At 43.8% G+C, this 24701-nt stretch overlaps 1 protein-coding gene across 1 annotated transcript in view; it reads left to right on the top strand.

The window, feature by feature from the left end:
* PLCL2 (phospholipase C like 2) overlaps positions 1 to 24701 on the top strand; it is a 296128-nt gene that overhangs the window by 159795 nt on the left and 111632 nt on the right. The window contains exon 3 of the mRNA XM_075315304.1: positions 14816 to 17296. Coding sequence (XP_075171419.1) covers positions 14816 to 17296 — 2481 coding nt within the window. The remainder of the gene's footprint in view (positions 1 to 14815; positions 17297 to 24701) is intronic.

Here is a 24701-nt window from a genome sequence, read left to right as displayed (position 1 = left end):
TGACACTCGGATGCCATATGTGTGCTGTACGTGTTTTTCACTAACTCGTAGACTTATATTGACATTTTTCTTTCGTGCTGCTGGAAAAAAAATCTAACATGTTTCTGTGAGTTTTGGACAGACACATGGTTTCATGAAAAAATGTGGACCTGTGAACAGCCCCATAGAAAGTAATGGGTACGTGTTATATCTACGAAAAAAACACAGATGTCTGAATAAGGCCTAAAACGATGATTCTCGAACGAGACTTTCATATGTACACAATGCTCCTTTTGTGTTCCGCTTAATGTCATAAGTGTTTGATACCAGCTGTGTGTTCGAATGCAAAGTATTCAATCATTTCCTTATACACTGTGTGCCATTTACAGTAATTTTTCTATCGCTGAGTCAAAAAGTATTCTAATACCACATATTTATTGGTTTAGTTCAAAGGATATTTAAAGCTGTGTTCTCATTCTGCATTGTAAGCCTTTTATTCAGATTATTGGCTTACTATCTATAATTACTGAACAGAAAAGAATCTGAAAAGCAGATAAGTGCATTCAAACTGGTTATAATTTCTAAAGCTTTTATTAGGGGTGTTGACAATGCACTTATCCTAAATAGATGCCATCGTAGCCAGTACTCTAAAGGTCCAGTCACACTAAGCAACTTACCAGCGATCCCAACAACGATAGGGATCGCTGGAAAGTTGCTAGGAGGTTGCTGGTGAGATGTCACACTGCGACGCTCCAGCGATCCCACCAGCAACCTGACCTGGCAGGGATCGCTGGAGCGTCGCTACACGAGTTGCTGGTGAGCTCACCAGCAACCAGTGACCAGCCCCCAGCGCCACGTGGAAGATGCTGCGCTTGGTAACTAAGGTAAATATCGGGTAACCAACCCGATATTTACCTTGGTTACCAGCGCACGGAGCTACACGTGCAGAGAGCAGGGAGCAGCACAAACTGAGCGCTGGCTCCCTGCTCTCCAAGTTACAGCACACATCGGGTTAATTACCCGATGTGTGCTGCAGCTAAATGTGCACAGAGCAGGGAGCAGCGCACAATGCTTAGCGCTGGCTCCTTGCTCTCCTAGCTACAGCACACATCGGGTTGTGTCCTGCAGCTACATGTGCATAGAGCAGGAGCCGGCACTGACAGTGAGAGCGGTGGAGGCTGGTAACAAAGGTAAATATCGGGTAACCAAGGACAGGGCTTCTTGGTTACCCGATGTTTACATTGGTTACCAGCCTCCGCAGAAGCCGGCTCCTGCTGCCTGTACATTCAGTTGTTGCTGTCTCACTGTCACACACAGCGATCTGTGCTTCACAGCGGGACAGCAACAACTAAAAAATGGCCCAGGACATTCAGCAACAACCAACGACCTCACAGCAGGGGCCAGGTTGTTGCTGTATGTCACACACAGCAACATCGCTAGCAACGTCACAAAAGTTGTTCGTTAGCAGCAATGTTGCTAGCGATATTGCTTAGTGTGACGGGGCCTTAACTATACTATGTGACGGTTTATCATATTTAAACAAATATGTATTTGGAGCTTGTGTGGTTCCCGTGGGGCACCTGCTCTTCTGAACTACCCTCCATTATGACAGATTAGTCAAATGGCAAACTCCCAATACACCAAAATATCATAGATGTTACAACACAATTGAAATCAATACATCCACCCATCTGAACTGCAATCACCTTGTATGTACAAGACTTCAATTTTGAAGAGAAATGGCGAGAACTTTGGGTCAGTGTAGTAGACTGTGAGCTCTAAACGTTCCCTAAAGGCTGCTTTACATGTGTCGATTTCTCATGCAATCGCATCCGCCCCCATCGTTTGTGCGGCACAGGCAATTTCTTGCCCGTGTCACACAATGCTGTAACCCCCCCATCACACGTACTTACCTTCCAAACGACCTCGCTGTGGGCGGCGAACATCCACTTCCTGAAGGGGGAGGGACGTTCGGCGTCACAGCAACGTCACACAGTGGCCGGCCAATAGAAGCGGAGGGGCGGAGATGAGCGGGACATAACATCCCGCCCACCTCCTTCCTTCAGCATTGCCGGCGGCCGCAGGTAAGCTGCAGTTCATCGTTCCCGGGGTGTCACATGGAGCGATGTGTGCTGCCTCGGGAACAATGAACAACAGGACGTTCGATTTTTTTTTTTTGAAAATGAGCGACGTGTCAACGATGAACGAGAAGGTGAGTATTTCTGCTCGTTCACAGCTGTCACACGCTACGATATCACTAACGATGCCGGATGTGCGTCACTTACGATGTGACCCCGCCGACATCTTGTTAGATATATCGTAGCGTGTAAAGCCCGCTTAACTTACAAAACCCACCACCAATATTCATGTAGGTTTACGGGGAGGGGCGTGGGGGGGGTGTTTCTTATGTGTCATAAGAGAATTTCCATCAAACTTTTAGCACGACAAATTTATTGTATATGAGATAATCCTGGTAGTCCAACATAGTATCCCTCCATTTCGTTAGTGTCATAAATCTCTGTAGACAATTTATAACCTGTGAGACCACTGCTACATGAGGTCCTGTCGAGCGTGATCACATGAGCTTGACCACCTCTTTACCCGTGACATGGCACGTATATCTGGTATAGATTGCCTATGGTTCTAGGCTGTATCGCTAGCAATTTTGATATGTTTTCTCCAGTTTGTAATTTATTTTAAAAAAATTTTTATAAAAATTCTGGAAAAGAAGTTACAGATAATGAATATTGTATTAATGTAAAAACGTTCTATCATATGGAATGACTATAAAGAGAGAGAGAGCGAGAGAGTTTCAGTTTATTGCATACATTTACCATTACATACCTTAGTATATTTTAACCGTTTTTACAGATTTATTTATTTATTTATTTTTTTTCTGGGGGTAAGGAGTTGTGTTTAAGTTAAAAGTAATCTGTTACCAGGTTTTTGCTATGTAATCAAAGAGCAGCAGCTATGTAGTGGCTGAGCCCCTGGTTCTAGCAATGTTATGATTATTATTATTATTATTATTATTATTATTTATTATTATTATAGAGCCATCAATTCCATGGCGCTTTACATGTGAAAGGGGTATTCATAATAGGACAAGTAAAATAATCATAAACAATACAAGACATAGACAGGTACAGGAGGATAGAGGTTCCTGCCCGCGAGGGCTCACAGTCTACAAGGGATAGGTGAGGATACAGTAGGTGAGGGAAGAGCTGATTGTGTGGCGCTGTATCAGACTGAGGGTTACGGCAGGTTGTAGGCTTGTCGGAAGAGGTGGGTCTTCAGGTTCCTTTTGAAGCTTGCCAAGGTAGGCGAGAGTCTGATGTGTTGTGGCAGAGCATTCCAGAGTATGGGGGAGGCACGGGAGAAATCTTGGATGCGATGGTGGGAAGAGGAGATGAGAGGGGAGCAGAGAAGGAGATCTTGTGAGGATCGACGGTTACGTGCAGGTAAGTACCGGGAGACTAGGTCACAGATGTAGGGAGGAGACCGGTTGTGGATGGCTTTGTAGGTCATGGTTAGGGTTTTGAAGTGGAGTCGTTGGGCAATAGGAAGCCAGTGAAGGGATTGGCAGAGAGGAGAGGTCGGGGTGTAGCGGGGGGACAGGTGGATTAGTCGGGCAGCATAGTTTAGAATAGATTGTAGGGGTGCGAGACTGTTAGAAGGGAATGTGTCACTTACTTGGCTACATGCTGTCATTTTGATGCAATCACTGTTTCTCTGCTGCAGATTTAGCAGTGCTCAAAATGTTGTACCATCTATAACTCAGCACACATCACTGACTGTCAGCTTTCTGTGTACACTGTAAACTGACAGAAAGCTCTTAATGATGGGGGGAGAGGTTACACCGAGTACTTGACTAGGAGGCACGAGGCACCTAGTCCTGTAGTAATAATCATCTACTCAACACACACCCTAGTATGTGACACATCAATAGAATTAGAGTCTCATCTTTCATATTACATAGTAAAAGCCTGCTGACAGATTCCCATTAAATGGTTGGTCCTACTTTTCTAATTTTTAAATCAAGATTCTACTGTACCCTGCCAGGACACATGCTCAATTAGCAGGGATCATGCACCTGTCCTGTTCTACATAGAGCGGTGAGAAGGGCTGATGATGTTGAGTCTATTGATGCCTGCCCGAACATGTGCCCAATCAGCAGCTATCGTCCATCTGTCCTATTGATTAGAATGAGACATGCGCAATAACGTTTTAAGACTCCAAATTTAAATTCCTTTCTCTTTTTTCAATTGGTTTGATCTCTCCTGAGCAGAGATGAGCAATTTGATTCCCACTACAGTGTTCTGGCTTCCAGTGTGGCCCTCAGTGGCAGGCGTCTTCATTCCCCCGCAGCATCCTATCCTGGGTGCCACTTTCTAGCCACCCGGACACCAGTGCTAAATTATTAGTTTTCATAGTGTCTTAGAGTCACCTTTCTATATATGTTTATACACATAGAAATGTACTTTTACTCATCACTTTTGATAAAACGCTGTGCATAATCTGCATATGGCTAAAAATAAAAAACTGTCACATACCCTTCAAATACCTAAGTGCTCTCACAATGATGAGACCATGGCCTTCTATTGATTTTTTTTTTTACTTGGTAATAACTTGTTGAACTTGGCATGTAGCCCCGGCAGTTTGGCACTGGTGAGATATGCCTTTAAAGTGTAACCATTATTATAATTTTTATTTCATAAATCAATAGTACACATGAAAATGAGTATCTTTGTAATATATCTTAACAGAGAAATTACCTTCTTTCTCTTCCTGGAATGATCTTTCCTTCTGCAAATTGTTAAAGTGCACCAATCACCAGGATTTTCCTATATAACCTAAAGCCAGTGCTATACTGGAACTAACAGGCTGAGTCTATACATACCTTTAGTTTTCAGATAAGATGTATAGGTTTTGAAACACAAGCAAGTAAAGTTTGTAAAATGAACCGCTTTTTGAGTGGCAGCAGCTGCTGATCAGCTGATAGCTAGGGTGGGTATTCATAGTGATTTCCACCCCCTGCCTGTCTGTCCTCCCACTGTTATTTATGCTAATTCTATTATAGAATCCTGGTATAAGGTTGCTTTCTTGTATCAGCTTTGTTAGCTGAGGCCTTGCCCTTCTGGTCACATGGGTATGACATCAGCACAGGTCCTTCTAGTCACTTAGTAAAACGATTCTATAAATAATAGAATTAGCATAAATAACGGGGGGAGAATGGACAGGCAGGGGGGCTGGAATCACTATGAATACGCACCCCAGCTATCAGCTGATCGGCATTCAAAAAGCTGCTCAATTTACAAGCTTTACTTGCTTGTGTTTCAAAACCTAAACATCCGAGCTGACAACTAAGGGCTCATGTCCACTTGCGTAGTACCGCTTCCGATGTAAGAGCATTGGAAGTGATATGCCAATGACCCTCTGCTGCAAGCGGCAGCCTAGGGTCATGTGACTGTGATTCGATCTTGTGATCGCATCACAGGAGTGGAGAAGATGGAGGGAGCACTTTCTCCTCATCTCCTCCACTGCCTGTCTATGCATGCACCGCACTGCAGTCGCATAACATGCGTGAGCCGAGACTCTGTGCAAAATGCAGCATGCTGCGATTGCACTGAGAGCACGATTCGAGATGAAAAAAAAGCAAAAGGACACTGTCCCATGGATTAACACTGTGCGAGTGCAATCTGATTTTTTTTATTGGATTGCACTCTCACATGAAAATCTCAAGTGGACATGAGCCCTAAAGGTGTATATATAGAATCAGCATGATAGTGCCAGTATAGCACTGGCTTTAGGTTATATAGGGAAATACTGGTGATTAGTGTGCTTTAATTCCCATTTAAAATCTGTATTCAGTGAAGACTTTCCCATAACTGAGATAGGAGATGGCAGTTGGTGCTGATGAGATTCTATTCTAGGAAGGAAGGGCAGAGGGAGGAGTTAGAGGCAGAACTCCTCCCCTTCCTCCTTTCTGCATAGAATCTTCTAAAAACTAACTGCCATCTCCTATCTCTGTAATCTAAAACTCTGTATCACTGAAGACCGTTCTTACCCAGTAATTGAGAGTTTTGAGAATTAAAGATCAGTGCAAGAATATAAAAAAGCAAATTTGTATGATAAGATATATTGTACATTTGTGCATTTTTATGTGTACTATTGATTTATTAAATAAAAATTAAAAAGACGGTGACATTTTAAACACTGACATTACTTCTGCAGTGATGCCTCCTTTAAAATGGCCGCATTACAAGACAAGCCATCCTAATAAAATATATTTGTATGTATCTATATAATCTTAAGGCCGCTTTACATGCAACGACATCGCTAACGAGATGTCGGGGTCACGGAATTCGTGATTCACATCCGGCCTCGTTAGTGATGTTGTTGCGTGTGAAACGCACGAACGACCGTTAACGATCAAAAATACTTACCTAATAGTTGATCGTTGACGCGTCATTCCTTTCCCGATTATCGTTGCTGTTGCAGGACACTGGTTGTTCCTCGTTCCTGCGGCAGCACACATCGCTGTGTTTGACACCGCAGGAACGAGGAACATCACCTTACCTGCGGCCGCCCACAATAAGGAAGGAAGGAGGTGGGCGGGATGTTCGTCCCGCTCATCTTTGCCCCTCTGCTTCTATTGAGCGGCCGCTTAGTGACGCCGCTGTGACCCTGCACGAACCGCCACCTTAGAAAGGAGGCGGTTCGCCGGCCACAGCGACGTCGCTAGGCAGGTAAGTATGTGTGACGGGTGTAAGCGATGTTGTGCGCCACGGGCAGCGATTTGCCAGTGACTCACAACCGACGGGGGAGGGTACGCTCTCTAGCGATATCGCTGTGTGTAAAGTGCCCTTAAGTCTACAGAACATGGTGAACCCCATCTTCCCTCTTGTAAATGGACAGATGGATTGTTGGCTGGAGAAATATGTAGGTAGATACTGTAGATGTACTACGGTATAATAGATGGGTAAATGGAGGTCTTAGGATGATTATCCTCGGCTTTTCCATTTTTGGATTGTTCAGCTTTCCTCCTGAAAAAGGGTTAACCACAGAATTAGTGGACAAATGCTGTCCATATGCAGAGCTGATGTTCCAGCTCGCAGGCATTCTGCTCCACATGCGTAGTGCTGCGGTATGAATTTACTGTGGCGAGGATTTATTAGGGAGGTGCAGAGAGAGACGAATGTTGGGGCTGGATCACATCAGAACTGTACAGTCGGTTGTTTTCCTTCCTAGCATCAGGCAGTATAGTTTGTGAGATAATCATTGTGCATTTAGTCCAAGTGTGTTACGTTACACAGCAGAATATGAGAATATGAGAATCTCGCCATCTGGCTTCTAGAAGGAATGTTATTGTAAATATTGGAATCGGTTTTGCTAGGGAGATTTGCAATTTGAAACATGACAAGTATTTTCTTCAGTGCGGATTCATCTTAATCATGAGCAGAAATTCTTATTAACATGTGATTAAGACCACGTTTTGGGTAAACAAAGATTTCTATTATCCCTCTGTTTCTTCTTTATTTTTTTACTCACTGATCTTCATAGGGGCATAGAGACCTGCGAAGAAAGAATGACTGTCATTCTGTCTGGCCACTGGCCAGGCTTACATGTGTTATACGATTGGCCACCCATTTGAATGGCTGGCAGTCACTTCCTCTGCATGACCATTCCAAGAAACGTATATGGCTATCTGCCCAAAGATTTTACCTGTACGAGGTACTGCAGCCCCTGAAATGAGCGTTACTGATGATGCTTAGTTTCAGGGAGGGGCAGAGGCTCGGTCAGTGATTTGTAGCATCTGTCCCCTGATGACTCTTTGTTAAAGTATCCCACCATACACAGAGATTCTCAAACGAATCATCATTAGACAGGAAATAGGAAATACCGTGTTTTTCCAAAAATAAGCCCTAGCAGGGATTTTCAACATTTTCGGAGCAAGGCTTAAATATATGCCCTCCCTCGAAAATAAGCCCTAGCCGCGGATCAATAATGAAGTGTCCGAGCAGCTAAAAAAGATACAGATACTGCAGGACACTTCATTATAGACTGTGGGCAACCCGCAGTCACACTCACCGGACGCCGAGCAAAGGACCTGCAGTGATCGCACCCCCACACACATCCGAACACACTCGCACACACAATCAGATCACACACATAATCAGATCGCACAGACAAACATCGGATCACACACAAACATCAAATCACACACACATCGGATCACACACATACTCACCACATCCAGCAACACCGATCTCTTCTCACCGGCAAAATCCTGAGAGGCTGTGCGGTGGAGCGCAAGGACCTGCCGCAACAGGACCTGCGGACACACTTGACTTCCTCCCATCATTCCCTACGGCCGGAAGTATTTTGTAACGCTGGATGTAGTGTGTGTGTGATTTGATTTGATTTGAAGCCCTAGTGGTTTTTTTGGGGGGTTAGGGGTATAAGACAGTATCTTATTTTTGCAAAAACACGGTAGCTGTTACACAGTGTAGTTAGGGAATGGTAGGGATTTTTTTCATGTAAGCAGATTAGAAATTAGTTTAGATTAGGGCAATAAATAAATAGGGATTTAGATGAAAATTTGTTCAGCCTTTGGACGCCCCCTTAAGCTTTTGTTTTGTGGAAATACTGAAATATAACTTTGTTGTACTGTGATTCTGGTAGCCAATGAGATTTTTTTTTTTTTTTTTTAGTGATGACAATGATTGCATGGAAACAATCTTGTTTCTGTTGTAGTTTGTAGGCACATATGGCCTAGCCCTGCTCACGGAGATGCACATCTGTATCATTGTGTGTTGTTCAGTATGATGCTCATTACTACCAAATTACATGGTTTCTAAAACCTATTCTAAGCCGTCTTAGTAGGAGGCTCTATATTGAAAGGTACGCATCACTCAATTCATGCTTCCACACGGGCAGCATCAATCAGATTAGCTGGCTGGGGACCATATGAAGAGCAGAGGGCGGCACAGTGGCTCAGTGGTTGGCACTGCAGTCTTGCAACGCTGAGGTCCTAGGTTCAAATCCCACCAAAGACAACATCTGCAAGGAGTTTGTATGTTCTCCCCGTGTTTGCGAGAGTTTCCTCCGGGTTCTCCGGTTTCCTCCCACACTCCAAAGACATACAGATAGGGACTTGGCACTATATAAGGGAATAAATTATTACTATTATTATAGTACATTGCCACTCCACATGGCTTTACCACTTTAACTCATTGACCGGTCTTTCTGATGTACTTACTGTATATAGGAAGGAGACTGTCAACTTAAGCCGTACAGAGAAAAGTCCGCTCTTCAAAATATGTTTTCCCTGATACATCGGAGCGTTTCATGGAAAGACATACCTGGTTGCAGTCATGTAGGCAAACTCTTCTTCATGCTGTCTGTGCTTTGGGCAGCATGAATTGAGTGACCGGTTCCTATTTAGTACTTATGGGTATTATAAGAGACGATGGAGTATGCTTATGTGCGGTTTTATATGTGACATTAGACCGTATTCACATTGTTTTGTTTGCATTTTAGCATATACACCAGGAAGAATATCCCAAACACATGCATTAAAGAGACCACGACGGAGGCCTGGCTTTGGCCTCCGTCGGTCACTTATGTGCTATAATAGCCTCATTTATCGTTTTCCTAATAAGCCTTTAAGTAGCCTTTGAAGACTGATGTAGCTGCCAAGCTTCTGTCTCAGGAATACGTTGCCCATAAATTATAATGGCATCTATTTAACATATAGGTCATGAAAAGCCCACAGTGTATATGTTTATTGTTTGCCTTAGATGGATGGTGTAGAATAATAAAAATAAAAAGGTACCACCAACATCCAATAGGCTATTAGCAGCACCATTACATGTGTACACTTGTGTATATGTGTTGGTTCTAATAAAGACATGGATTATTGGATGCTGGTGGTTCCTTTCCATGTTCTTATGGATTTTAAGGTCTGAATGGAGAATTGTTATAAACGACCTTGAATCTCTGGTGAGCATTATGTCTGTCTCTGCTACCTTGATATGTGATACCTTAGTGTATTCTTTTATGAATGACATTCCTACACTTCCATGTTATTGAACGCCGTGGGATGTACTACATAAATCCGCTATGCTTGTTTTTTTTTTTCTTTTTTGTTTTTTATTAGGGTATGAGCCCACGATCAGTGTTTGCAGCAGTATGTTTTTGCTGCATCCAAAATGCATTGTACAGTACAAGCACAGAGGATGGCATTTCTAGAAATCCCGCTCCCAGAGTGTGTGTGGCCTGCAGAGATAACTGACCTGCGGTGTGGCTTTCCGAGGCCGCATCATGTCAATTGTTTGCTGCTGGGTCACAGGCATCCTCCGTAGGGAGAGCACAAGCGATAGACCGCAGTGCACCAAACCCTGACCGAGGGTACGAGCAGCTGAGGTCTCCTGCAGAGGTGTCTCGCGGCCCCACGGGTCAGGACCCGCCGCGCCCAGGACTCAGCAAGTCCTTAGTGAGACATAATCTGCAATAACAGTCGAGTTATAGATTTTTTTGGTAACCTACCCTTGGAAGTAGACTGTTACTATCATATGAGACTGATTATGTTCTGCAGATGGCACATTTCATTTTATGTGCAAATACTACTTTTATTAATTATTATGTAACAGAATTTCTCTTTCAGTATGAAAGGCTGTACAACATACATAAAAACCATGAATCAGCCTGTGACAGACACTAAACCATCATATGTGTTTCCTCTTAGTTCTGCGCAGAATTTCTTTCCGTTGAGCATGTTATGGCTGCCATATGTGCGGACCAGAGACCTGTCATAATGAAATATCATAGAACAAGCTATTCTATTTTCCTATCATGTCTCACAGCATTGATGGCTTATAGATGTCTCTAGTTTCGAATGAATGTGCCAAATTGAGGTCTAAAAGTAGCATCAAAGTATTCAGCATCTCTCACTTGTGTAATGTTGCAAGTACTTGGCTGATAGAGGCAGCAAATCCAGCTCATTGTATCTGGTCTTTGAAATCTCAAATGTCATGGACTCTCTTGAGGTTTGGACAGTTAAGAGCAGGAGAACTTCATAGATCTATGGAGCTATGGAGTAATGCCGGCATCACACGGTACGATATATCGGGCGATATGTCGTCGGGGTCACGTCGTTGGTGACGCACATCCGGCATCGTTTGACATATCGTACCGTGTGACACCTCCGAACGACTGTGAACGAGCAAAAATACTCACCTTATCGTTGCTCGTTGACACGTCGTTCATTTTCAAAATGTCAGTCCTCCTTTTGCGCGCCGGTTGTTTGTCGTTCCGTGGCAGCACACATCGCTCCATGTGATAACCCGGGAACGATGAACACAGCTTACCTGCATCCCGCCGGCGATGCGGAAGGAAGGAGGTGGGCGGCATGTTACGTCCCGCTCATCTCCGTGCCTCCACTTCTATTGGCCAGCCACTGTGTGACGTCGCTGTGACGCCGAACGTCCCTCCCCCTTCAGGAAGTGGATATTCGCACCCACAGCGAGGTCGTCCGGGAGGTAAGTGCGTGTGACAGGGGGTTAACGACTTTGTGCGACACTGGCAACTAATTGCCCGTGACGCACAAACTACGGGGGCGGGTACGATCGCTCGTGCCATCGCACGATAGATCGTACCGTGTGACGCCGGCCTTACTCGGAATTGTTTTAAAACTAACAATTTATGGTGAAAATCTGCCAAAAATGTATGTTGCGAATGTTTATATAAGCACGTACAGATCTAGGTGGGAAGTGGTACTTTCTTATAAGTGTTCTTTCTGTTGTCCTTGTCCTTTTTATAACTTTCTACTTGGCTCACATTTAGCTTATGAAGCCCAGCCATAGCACAGTGTGTTAATACTAAATCTCCTGGCTCCAACCTAGGCCGACAGCTGCAGCCTCCAAGTGCGTTTTCAAAGTATTCTGAAATATTACATGCCATACTTTGGTTTGACAGAGTTGATGAACTTTGTTGTGGTCTCCTAAATGTCTGCGACCAGATTTAGAAAAGCCACCTCAGCTCAAACACACATTTGATTGAAAGCATAATTTGCTGCGTTCTGTACTCTTGTATCATTGGCTACATGTATTTTATAGTTGCTATAATAACTTTAGAAAATACTATTTGTTCTGGGAAATGTTCTGATTAAAGGGAGATGTCTGATCGCAACGCTTTCAAGTGTGACGTGACTGATCGCTGTGGGTCAGGTTATTAAGACCCAGTATGCAGCATATTTTGCTGTCGTAAGATGTTGCCAGCTATTCATGTAATGAATTTTTATATGGAGGCCTCTTTTCCTTAATAGGGCCCTAATCATGTAAAAGTGTGTGCCAGCCATATTAAGGCACAAAAATACTAATGCAAAGGACTTATTGCACGGCTGTACTGATTACTATTAATGATGAGGGCTACCATGCTTGAGTATTTGGAACTCGTTAAGAGCAGTTGGATACTCAGATGTGAGTGACTTGAGCACCCAAGTACAGTAGAAGTCAATGGGTAACGCAAACATTTTTCCAGGCACTTTTTTTGAAAAATGCTCAAGATCCCCATTGACTTCCATTATACTCAGCTACTCAAGTCGCACCCATCCGAGCATCCAACTGCTCTTAACGAGTATCGAGCACCCAAACATGGTAGTGCTCACTCATAATTAATTATGATATTTGCTCCCTAGATTAGGGTATATGCACACAGGCAGGACATGCTGCTTCTAGGACGCAGTATCAGCTCTCCGGGGGAGCCATGAGTGTTCTCCACAGGAAACCACGGCTGCCCGTGCCCACGATCAAGGTTTGGGCCTCTGCGGACTTTAGCTCTATTTTCACTGGGGAAAACACTCGCGTCTCCGCAGCATAAATTGAAATGCTGCAGCTTGGGAAGCCATGCCACATGTCAGTTTATGCTGCAGAAAAAAACAGCACTGTGTGCATTGGATTTCTATAAATCCCATCCAAGGTGCTTACCCTGTACAACGCAGCATTTTGGATGCAGTGAAAACATGCTGCGTCCAAAATGCTGCAAGCCCTGAACGTGTAGACATACCCTTAGGGGCACTTTGCACACTACGACATTGCAAACCGATGCTGCGATGCCGAGCACGATAGTCCCCGCCCCCGTCGCTGCTGCGATATCATGGTGATAGTTGCCGTAGCGAACATTATCGGTACGTCAGCTTCACATGCACTCACCTGCCCTGCGACATCGCTCTGGCCGGCGAACCGCCTCCTTATTAAGGGGGCGGGTCGTGCGGCGTCATAGCGACGTCACATGGCAGGCGGCCAATAGAAGTGGAGGGGTGGAGCTGAGCAGGACGTAAACATCCCGCCCACCTCCGTCCTTCCGCATAGCCAGCGGGAGCCGCAGGACGCAGGTAAGGTGATGTTCCTTGCTCCTGCGGCTTCACACACAGTGATGTGTGCTGCCGCAGGAACGAGGAACAACTTCGTAACATTGGTCCTTCCGAAATTATGGAAATGACCGACGCTACAACGATGATACGATTTGGACGTTTTTGCGCTTCTTAATCGTATCAAAAAGGATATACACACTACACACTACGATATCGACTGCGACGCCAGATGTGCGTCACTGTCGATTTGACCCCACCGACATCGCAGCTGCGATGTCGTAGTGTGCAAAGTGCCCCTATAGCGGGCTTTACACGCTACGACATCGCTCAAGTGATCTCGTTGGGGTCACAGAATTTGTGACGCACATCCGGTCGCTTTAGCGATGCCGTTGCGTGTGACACCTATGAGCGATTTTGCATCGTCGCAAAATCGCTCATCGGTGACATGGGGGTCCATTCTCCAATATCGTTACTGCAGCAGTAATGAAGTTGTTCCTCGTTCCTGCGGCAGCACACATCGCTCCGTGTGACACCGCAGGAACGAGGAACCTCACCTTACCTGCGTCCTGGCCACAATGCGGAAGGAAGGAGGTGGGCGGGATGTTACGTCCCGCTCATCTCTGCCCCTCTGCTTCTATTGGGTGGCGGTTCAGTGACGCTGCTGTGACGTTGCTGTGACGCTGAACGAACCGCCCCCTTAGAAAGGAGGCGGTTCGCCGGTCACAGCGACGTCGCAGGGAAGGTAAGTCCATGTGACTGGTCCGGGCGATGTTGTGCGACACGGGCAGAGATTTGCCCATGTCGCACAACCGGTGGAGGTGGGTACGCACGTTGGCGATATCGGTACCGATATCGCAGTGTGTAAAGCGGCGTTAAGTGTTGCAGAGTTTGGACTTTTTTCTTAAAGGGATGGCCCCAGGATAGATATTTATGACATATCATGTGGAGATGTAGGTTTGACCTCTGGGGCTGGAATCTATTTTCCACTGCTGTGGGTGAAGAGGTAGCCACACTTTAATGTGGCCAAAATGTCCAGGATAAGAAATCTTATTTTTAGGAAGACATTGGTATGAAGTTCTCTGGTATTGGAAATGGTAGCTTATTTTATGTGTTAATATGATGGGTGGATAAATTAAATCTGTATAATACCCCCTATCCTCTATCTCATGTGTATTTTTCCTTACTAAAGTCTCTTCAAGCCCTAGGCGTGTGCTAGCTAACGCTAACAAAATCAGTCTTATTAAAAACGATTATATTTGCTTTAAATCATTATGTCTTTGCAGTAATCTTCTAGTCTAATGTGTCGAATTCTTGTGTGAAGCATAACTTGAAGTAGCGGCAGAGAATACTTACTTTAAGATAAAAAATCCTATCTTGCAAACTTTTTGTTTCCAATATTGATCTTTTTGTCCTTTTTGTTTTTCTGTATGATTAATCTATTTCTGTAACTTTCGTTTCTAGGATGGCACAAAGCAGAAGCGAGAACGAAAGAAGACTGTATCATTCAGCAGTATGCCAGCAGAGAAAAAGATCAGCAGTGCAAGTGATTGCATCAATGCGATGGTTGAAGGATCAGAACTGAAAAAAGTCCGGTCCAACTCCAGGATCTATCACAGATACTTTCTTTTAGATGCAGATATGCAATCTTTGAGGTGGGAGCCTTCAAAGAAAGATTCGGAAAAAGCAAAAATAGACATTAAATCTGTAAAAGAAGTCCGAACCGGAAAAAATACAGATATTTTTCGTAGCAATGGAATATATGACCAGATTTCAGAAGACTGTGCTTTTTCTATAATATATGGAGATAATTATGAATCCTTAGATCTTGTGGCAAACTCTGCTGATGTCGCCAATATTTGGGTAACGGGTTTACGGTATTTAATTTCATACGGGAAGCATACTCTTGACATGATTGAAAGTTTCCAAGATAACATGCGGATGTCATGGCTTTCTCAAATGTTCAGGGAAGTAGATGAGGAGAATGTAGGTCAGGTGCCTCTATGTAAAGCAGTGCAATTTATAAAGAGATTAAACCCAGGTCTTAAAAGCAGCAAAATTGAATTAAAATTTAAAGAGTTGCAGAAATCAAAAGAGAAGAGTCACACTGATGTATCCCAAGATGAGTTTATTGAAGTTTTCCATGAACTTTGCACTAGACCAGAGATTTACTTTTTGCTAGTGCAGTTCTCCAGCAATAAAGAATATTTGGACACGAAGGACCTCATGATGTTTTTGGAGGCTGAACAAGGTGTTGCACAGGTAACAGAAGAAATCAGCCTTGATATTATCAAGAAATATGAACCATCTAAAGGCCAGGAGAAAGGCTGCCTGTCGTTGGATGGCTTTACAAATTACCTTATATCTCCAGATAGTTGTATTTTCGACCCAGAGCACAAAAAAGTTTGTCAAGATATGACACAACCTTTATCCCACTATTATATAAATTCATCCCATAATACATATTTAATAGAAGATCAATTTAGGGGTCCTTCAGATATTACTGGGTATATTCGTGCTCTCAAAATGGGGTGTCGAAGTGTAGAACTGGATGTCTGGGATGGTCCAGATAATGAACCGGTCATTTACACTGGCCACACAATGACAACCCAAATTGTTTTTCGCAGTGTCATTGACATCATTAACAAATATGTCTTCCATGCGTCAGAGTTCCCATTAATTCTTTGTTTGGAAAACCATTGCTCTGTCAAGCAGCAGAAAGTCATGGTTCAACACATGAAAAAAATCTTAGGAGATAAACTTTATACCACTCCACCAAACGCAGAAGATGCCTATCTGCCATCTCCTGACACTTTAAAAGGCAAAATATTAATAAAGACTAAAAAACTTCCCCCTGAATGTTCGGGGTTTGAAGGCGACGTTACAGATGAAGATGAAGGTGTAGAAATGTCGCAAAGGGTCGAGAAAGGAGAAGAGCAGCAAAATATAGTCCCAGTAAAGCGAATACAGCTCTGCAAGGAGCTCTCTGACCTTGTTAGCCTTTGTAAGTCTGTCCAGTTCACAGATTTCCAGACGTCTTTCCAGAACCAGAAATATTGGGAAGTGTGCTCTTTCAATGAAGTGGCGGCTGGCAAATATGCAAATGAAACTCCTGGGGATTTTGTTAACTATAACAAAAAGTTTCTGTCTCGGATATTCCCAAGTCCAATGAGAATAGACTCCAGCAACATGAACCCTCAAGACTATTGGAAATGTGGTTGTCAGATAGTTGCTATGAATTTTCAGACTCCAGGTCTTATGATGGATCTTAACATTGGCTGGTTTCGACAGAATGGAAACTGTGGATTTGTTCTACGACCTGCCATAATGCGCGAGGAGGTTTCTTTTTTTAGTGCAAACACAAAAGATTCTGTGCCTGGAGTTTCTCCTCAGCTTCTTCATATTAAAATCATAAGTGGTCAGAATTTTCCAAAACCTAAAGGGTCAGGAGCTAAAGGAGATGTGGTGGATCCCTATGTGTATGTTGAAATTCACGGAATACCCGCCGACTGCGCAGAGCAGAGGACAAAAACAGTGCATCAGAATGGAGACAATCCGATATTTGATGAAAGTTTTGAGTTTCAGGTTAATCTTCCAGAACTAACAATGGTTCGCTTTGTGGTGCTTGACGATGACTATATTGGAGATGAGTTTATTGGGCAGTATACCATCCCATTTGAGTGTCTACAACCCGGCTACAGACATGTTCCTTTACAATCTTTAACTGGAGATGTTTTGGCTCATGCCTCTTTATTTGTCCATGTAGCTATTACAAATCGCAGAGGTGGAGGAAAGCCTCATAAACGCGGTCTGTCAGTTAGGAAAGCGAAGAAGTCGAGGGATTATGCATCGATGCGGACATTACTGATAAAGTCCGTTGATGAAATCTTCAAAAACGCCATTCAGCCTATAAGAGAAGCCACAGACCTAAGGGAAAACATGCAGGTAAGAAAACTATTAAGGTCAGAAGCTAAACAAATCTCTGAGGATGCATACATATTAATATAGAAATGTGTTTTTAATGCATCTTCCTTCATTTTAAAAGTTATGGTTTTTCTTTTTCATAAAAGCAACTTTTTGAAGGAGCAGTCTGAAAATAACGCCTGGACACATGGATGTCAGAGAGGACTATTCTTACACAATGTGTAAGAATGGAGAGACGCTTCTGCTCTGTCAACCCTGAGCTATTAAAGGGAATTTGTCACCATGTTTTTACTTACCCATCTGAGAGCAGCATAATGTAGGAGCAGAAACCCTGATTCCAGCGATGTATCACTTATTGAGCTGCTTAATAGAATCACTATTTTCTCCAGCAGATCCAACAGTTCTCTCACTTTTGACCTCTGTATAACCCCGCCCACACCACTGATTGGTAGCTGCTGCCATGTACAATGTACACAGAAAGCTGACAATCATTGGTGGGTTGTAGAGCTCATGAGTAGTAGTATACGGACCCTTGGGAGCTCTGGTTTGCAGATTCGGTCGTAATTCAGTTTAAGGTGCGCTTCAGGACCTGGACTTGAGCCTTGAGATTGAAGCCCATGTAAATGATGAACTAAGAGGCTGAACTCGAGTAATAATTATAATGGAATTCAATGATTGGACTGTTTTTATTTTTTTACACACCGCATCCAAAAACATTGTTTTTACCCCCTTTGAGAGCCATATAGACACTGCAAGTGGCTCCCACTGGGCCGAGCACCGAGCGTACCTGAGCACATCAGTGCTCAATCGAGTTGTAAGCATATGAGCAGCACCAGAACTCAGACACAGATTTTCCGTAACCCTGACACCTGTTGTTTGGTACGAACCCAGAACTTTACAGTTCGCATTCGCTCATCTCTACTCATGACTAAGAAGAGCTACCTTACTAGTCCTCTAGTGATAACCTCCTGCTGATAAATCAGTGATGTTTTTTTCAAAACCACACTAAGCAGCTCAGTGACACATTGCTGGAATCAGGGTCTCTGCCCCTACATTTGTTCTGCTTTCAGATTAGTTGGCAAATACATTAATATAATGACATAGACAGACATCTATCTGAATGGCATCTGAAAAAAATCTCACTTTGGCTTCCCACATTTAAAAATTTGGGCATCTGAAATTTGAAAGGGGTTTCTCGTCTGAGACAGCACCTTTTCTTTAACTCATTTGACATAACTTAGAGGGTCATATCTGCAGTAGTAGCAGCAATTTCCTGATCATTGTGCTTGGGAAGCCCCTGCCACATAAAAAACATGGTAAATATATGATGTTTGAGGGACTGTTACAAGTTTTGTAGCAGTTAAAGCTTTAGACAGGGCTCTGAGGTTCTCTTTAGTCATTGAAGGCTCCTTAAGGCCCCGTTACACGCAACGACATCACTAACGAGATGTCGCTGGAGTCACGGAATTCGTAACGCACATCCAGCCTCGTTAGCGACATCGTTGCGTGTGACACATACGAGCGACCGCTAACGATCCAAAATACTCACCACATCTTTGATCGTTGACACGTCGTTCATTTTCAAAATGTCGTTGATCTTCTGGGATGCAGGTTGTTTGTCGTTCCTGAGGCAGCACACATCGCTACGTGGGACACCCCAGGAACGACGAACAACAGCGTTCCTGCGTCCTCCGGCAACAAGGTGGGAGTATCCTTCATGTGGCTGCTCTCCGCCCCTCTGCTTCTATTGGAGGCCTGATGTGTGACGTCGCTGTGACGCCGCACGAACCGCCCCCTTAGAAAGAGGTTGTTCGCTGGCCACAGTGATGTCGTTAGGCAGGTAAGTATGTGTGACGCGTACTGGCAATATTGTGCGCCACGGGCAGCGATTTGCCTGTGACGCACGAACGACGGGGGCGGGTGCGATCGCTAGCGACATTGCTAGTGATGTCGCAGCATGTAAAGCGCCCTTAATACTAAACCCCTTTCTCTAATCCTCACCATCATGCCTTAGACGTAAAGCAATATGTATGTTGTTCCAGGTGATAATGCTGCAGCTTGTAATTTCATTGGATCCATTTTATCTTTTGGTTTCCTATACAACCAGATTTAATCAACCTTGAATATCAGTCATCTATAGAGCAGCATCAGGAAAGACATTTCCCAACATTGGCATATCTAAAACATTTTACCAGACCGGGGGGTTTGCCTTGCAGTTCTTCCGGGCAATGCTAAGTTTCCACCTTTGCCTAAAGCGGGCTTTACACGCTACGAGATCGCTACAGCGATCTCGTTGGGGTCACGGATTTTGTGACGCACATCCGGCCGCTGTAGCGATCTCGTTGTGTGTGACTCCTAGGAGCAATTTTGGATCGTTGCAAAAACGTCCAAAATCGCTCTTCGTTGACATGTGGGTCCTCTCCCAATTATCGCTGCTGTCGCTTGGGCGAAGTTGATCCTCGTCCCTGCGGCAGCACACATCGCTACGTGTGACGCCACAGGAACGAGGAACCTCTCCTTACCTGCCACACGCCAGCAATGAGGAAGGAAGAAGGTGGGCGGGATGTTCATCCCACTCATATCCATCCCTCCGCTTTGATTGGGCGGCCGCTTAGTGACGTCGCTGTGACGCCGAGCGAACCGCACCCTTAAGCGGGCTTTACACGCTGCGACATCGCTAGCCGATGCTAGCGATGGCGAGCGTGATAGCACCCGCCCCTATCGTTATGGCGATATGTGGAGATCGCTGCCGTAGCGAACATTATCGCTACGGCAGCGTCACACGTACTTACCTGCTCAGCGACGTCGCTGTGACCGGCGAACCGCCTCCTTTCTAAGGGGGGCGGTTCGCTCGGCGTCACAGCGACGTCACTAAGCGGCCATCCAATCAAAGCAGAGGGGAGGAGATGAGCGGGACGAACATCCCGCCCACCTTCTTCCTTCCTCACTGCTGGCATGTGGCAGGTAAAGAGAGGCTCCTCGTTCCTGCGGCGTCACACGTAGCGATGTGTGCTGCCGCAGGGACGAGGATCAACTTCGCCCAAGCGACAGCAGCGATAATTGGGAAAGGACCCCATGTCAACGAGGAGCGATTTTTGGACGTTTTTGCAACGATCCAAAATCGCTCCTAGGAGTCACACACAATGAGATCGCAACAGCGGCCGGATGTGCGTCACAAAATCCGTGACCCCAACGAGATCGCTGTAGCAATCTCGTAGCGTGTAAAGCCACCCTTAGAAAGGAGGCGGTTCGCCGGTCACAGCGACGTCGCCGAGCAGGTAAGTACGTGTGACGCTGCCGTAACGATAATGTTCGCTACGGCAGCGATCTTCACATATCGGCATAACGATAGGGGCAGGTGCTATCACGCTTGCCATCGCTAGCATCGGCTAGCGATCTCGTAGCGTGTAAAGCTACCCTAAGATAATCGGGTTGGAATCATCTATTTGACTAAATTGTGTCAAGCAAGGAGAGGTCACATTGTTGGATGGTGCCTGTAATCTGGTCACAAGCTAAACTTTGTAGTTTATGTGCAGCCAGGCGGACATTCTTCATGTTCTGAACAGTCTGCCTTCCGTGACAGGTTCTCCTTTATACTCGCTGCAGCAGTTTTAATACTGGTGGCTGGAACGTATTTCTGTTTTTAAAGTCTCATAATGCTAACATGTGGTTTAAACAAATATTTAAGTATCCTGTTTTAATTCAAAGGTCTGAAGTTTTGCTTTGTTTGAAAGAGGCGGACATTATTTTACTTTGACATGTGAAAGATCATCTGACTTTACTGCACACGCTTCGCTGCACTTCCCTGGAGTTAACCAAAAAAGCACACAAAAGAGAAAAGTAGCAAAAGCCCGAAGGTCCCTAGAGATTGAGAAACCAGAAGATCACCGTGTTTCACTACTTTGGAGTTAAATATGGATTTCATTACTTATTTGAGAATCGGAAGAATACATTTCTTATTAGATATGGACCTAGGACCCCAGCAACAGTACTAACCACAGTAGTGGTGGCCACGCTGCAGATTAAGGTCCAATAATGTAGGCCTTTGCCTAAAATTAAAGTTTCTCCTCTATAATAGGCTGTGTTATGTTAGAGAGTATTTTATGGTTCTGTCATTATTAGGTAGAGCTGCAAAACTAAAGGGAGCATTGAGATACTGTCAGTAATCGAGCACTGTGTAAACAATAAGCCACTTTTTAGTGGCTCTTGGCACATTACCGGGAAAATATATACTTCACTCCACTTGTTATTGAAGTATGGTGCTCGAGTAGGGGTCTAGTCCATATACTGTTACAAAATAACCTTCGCATTTAAAAATTGGGATAATAGGAAGATTTTTAATAGCAATCAAAAAATGTTTAACATTTCGGTCACATATAACTGACCTTCATTAGAATGAGAACTGATTGCTGGATGTGGCAGAAAACCATGTAAACGGCACAGAGGAAAGCGACAACAAGGAGGACGTGGTTGTTGTTTTTTCCTGCACCGTTTGCATTGGTTTCCTGCTACATCCAGCAATCAGTTCTCATTCTGATGAAGGTCATTTATATGTGACCGAAACGTCAAACATTGTTTAATTGTTGTTAGAGATGAGCTTAGCTGAGGTTCGGTGTTCGTACCAAACACAGACTACAAAAGAAACCAAATTTTGGGTTCGACGTTCGGGTGCTTTATGGATGCCAACGACTCGCGTGAGCATCACTGTGCTCGGGTGCACTCAGTGCTCCGTCCGGTGTTACAGCTTGCAGTGTGTGAACGGCTCATAACAACAGCGTGGTAACAGCAGCGGGGTAACAACAGCGTGATCGGATGTAGTGTGCACCAAAAAATAAATGGAAAAATCTGCCCACTGTCCCCCTGAAGTAATCTGTGTATGGCTAGCTGTATGTGGGCGAAGACCCAACTGCCCAATTGGTGACTTCCATTGGAGTTCTAGTCAATTACGACCCGAACTTTATCTAACGTCGAGCTGATCCCGCCGAACCGAACTTGCACGGGTGTGCCGCTCTAATAGCCATTAAAAATCTTCCTATTATCAAAATTTTGAGTTATTTTGTAACAATCTTGGCACAAAACCTATAAAGTAAACCTACTAAATAATGGTAATCAATGCATTTTTTCTGACAACTATTTCTGAGATTCATTACTGTGGTGTGTGCAGAATGAATTAACTATGAGCAGCACTCAGCACTGATTGATTATGTTGCCTTTGTATCACAGAGTCTTGTCCAAAAATATTTTAGTAATTTTTACAATTATACATGGGTGTCCAAATGGGCTGTATTAAGAGTTAGGAAGAACGTACAAATTGTATATAATGGCACTATAAACGTGTGCTGGGCCATTATTCGATGCATGTAGCATAGTTCTTGTGTTCACCTTCAAAATGTATCACTATCTTCCTATAGTTTTAATTATTTGCTTCCACTTCTTAAATAATGTTTGATTTTCTGCTTAAAAATTAGTATAATCTTTATCACATTTATGGAGTTACTTTATTTCCATTTAAATCAGTGGTGACTTATTATACATTTGATGTAACATTGTGGTATTGTTAAAGGAATCACTTTACATGTAGACATGTAACAGATGGCAAATTATGTTCGCGGTTCTCAGTAGTGAGTGTGAAGTCATATGCCAATCCTATTGAATGTCAACAAATTGAAAAAGCTGGCATCATGCATTCTAGGTGGGCTAAGAGGGAACACCTTTTTGATTATTTCAGAGGCAGCACACTGTGTAAAAATCTGTAAGGTCATTGTAAAAAATTGCATACAATAGGGCTAATTCATTAAGAATGGTGTTGTGCAAGTCAGTCTTAATAAAAGGCTCCCTTTGTACACAATGTGCCAAATTCATTAAGATGTCCTTGCCAATTAATTAATTTTACACATCTTCTCAATGGCATGTGTCGTGCGTCTCTGTTCGCCTCACCAGAAATGCTCCTAAAGTATCATTTCTGGCTGAAGAAACACCAGACTTTTGCTGAATTTGATGGACAGGCATAGCCATACCCCATCCCGCCATGGCAGAGCAGTGTTTCAAAGTGGAGTAAAACCGCCAAATGTTAAAAAAAAAATATTTAACACAACCTAATGTTGCAATTTTTCTAAGTATTTTACAAAATTTTTCTGGCATAAAAGTTTTGATGAATCATCCCCAAATTATTAAGTCTCCCTTAAATGATTTGTGTAGATTTGAAGGTTCTTGCATGGACTCCTGGTCACTCTTTAAAACTGGCAATATATCATATGAGCATCTCACATCCTCTCACAAATGATCAATGTGGAGATTATAACCAAGTCAATACTGTATGTTTCAAGGCCCCATACACCATGATTAGCTATCACCTGTACAATCGTTTAGGCATTTGACTGTCATCTGTCTCCCGATTTCTCCATAAACAGGAGCAATTGGTCTGTCAAGCGATCCGGTGTTCTCTTCGAGAGAGCTGCTACCGGAGTCCTCTATGGCATCTTATCTCACTAAGTCCCCAAGCCGATCTGCATAATATAAAAAAAGGCTTTTTACTATATTCACCTGTGAGACAGTCCGGTCCGATGGTCGTCACTGGTCTTGATTCGGCGCCTCCTCTCATCTTCTCTTCTTGTTTCGTGTGCGCACATCTCTCTGCCTTGGAAAGGATAGAGCATAGTATTGTAGTGGACATGCGCCTGTGGTCTTTGACCTTTACATGCACCTGCACATTACAGTACTTTGTTCTGCCATCAGCAGGGCAGAGATAAGTGTACGTGTGCATGAGCGCGATGGATGATACCATGTGGAAGGTCTTTTTTATGTCCTACAGATCGGCTTGTGGACTTTTATACAGTATGTTAGAATGCTGTATAATAAGGGTTTAATGGTGGTGATTTTATGTAAAATACCAACCCAAAGTATCACGTATTTGTGAAATATAAAGGAAATAATACATGGGTTTTCTAAGTATTTTAAAAATATAAATCTGAAAATTGTGAAGTGCATTTGTATTCAGCCCCCTTGAGTCAATGCCTTTTTGCACCATCTTTTGCTGTAATTACTGCTGCAAGTCTCTTTGGCTATGTGTCTATCAGCTTTGCACATCTAGAGGCTGACATTTGTGCCCATTCTTCTTTGGAAATAGTTTTAGCTTGGTAAATTAGATGGAGAGCATCTGTGCACAGCAATTTTCCATTCTTCCCACAGATTCTCAATGGGATTTAGGTTTGGACTTTGACTGGGCCATTCAAAGACTTGAATATGTTTCGACATAAACCATCCTTTGTACATCTGGCAGTATGTTTAGGGTCTTTGTCCTGCTGGATGATGAATCTACACCCCAGTCTCTCAGTCTTTTGCAGCCTCTAATCGGTTTTAATCCAGAATTGCCCAGTATGTAGCTCCATCCATCTTCCCATCAAATCTAACCAGCTTTCATGTCCCT

This window comes from Anomaloglossus baeobatrachus, chromosome 6 (assembly GCF_048569485.1).
Source record: "Anomaloglossus baeobatrachus isolate aAnoBae1 chromosome 6, aAnoBae1.hap1, whole genome shotgun sequence".
NCBI classification, from domain to species: Eukaryota; Metazoa; Chordata; class Amphibia; order Anura; family Aromobatidae; genus Anomaloglossus; species Anomaloglossus baeobatrachus.
Note: the sequence above shows the minus strand (reverse complement) of the source record. Positions and strands in the feature narration are given on the sequence as shown.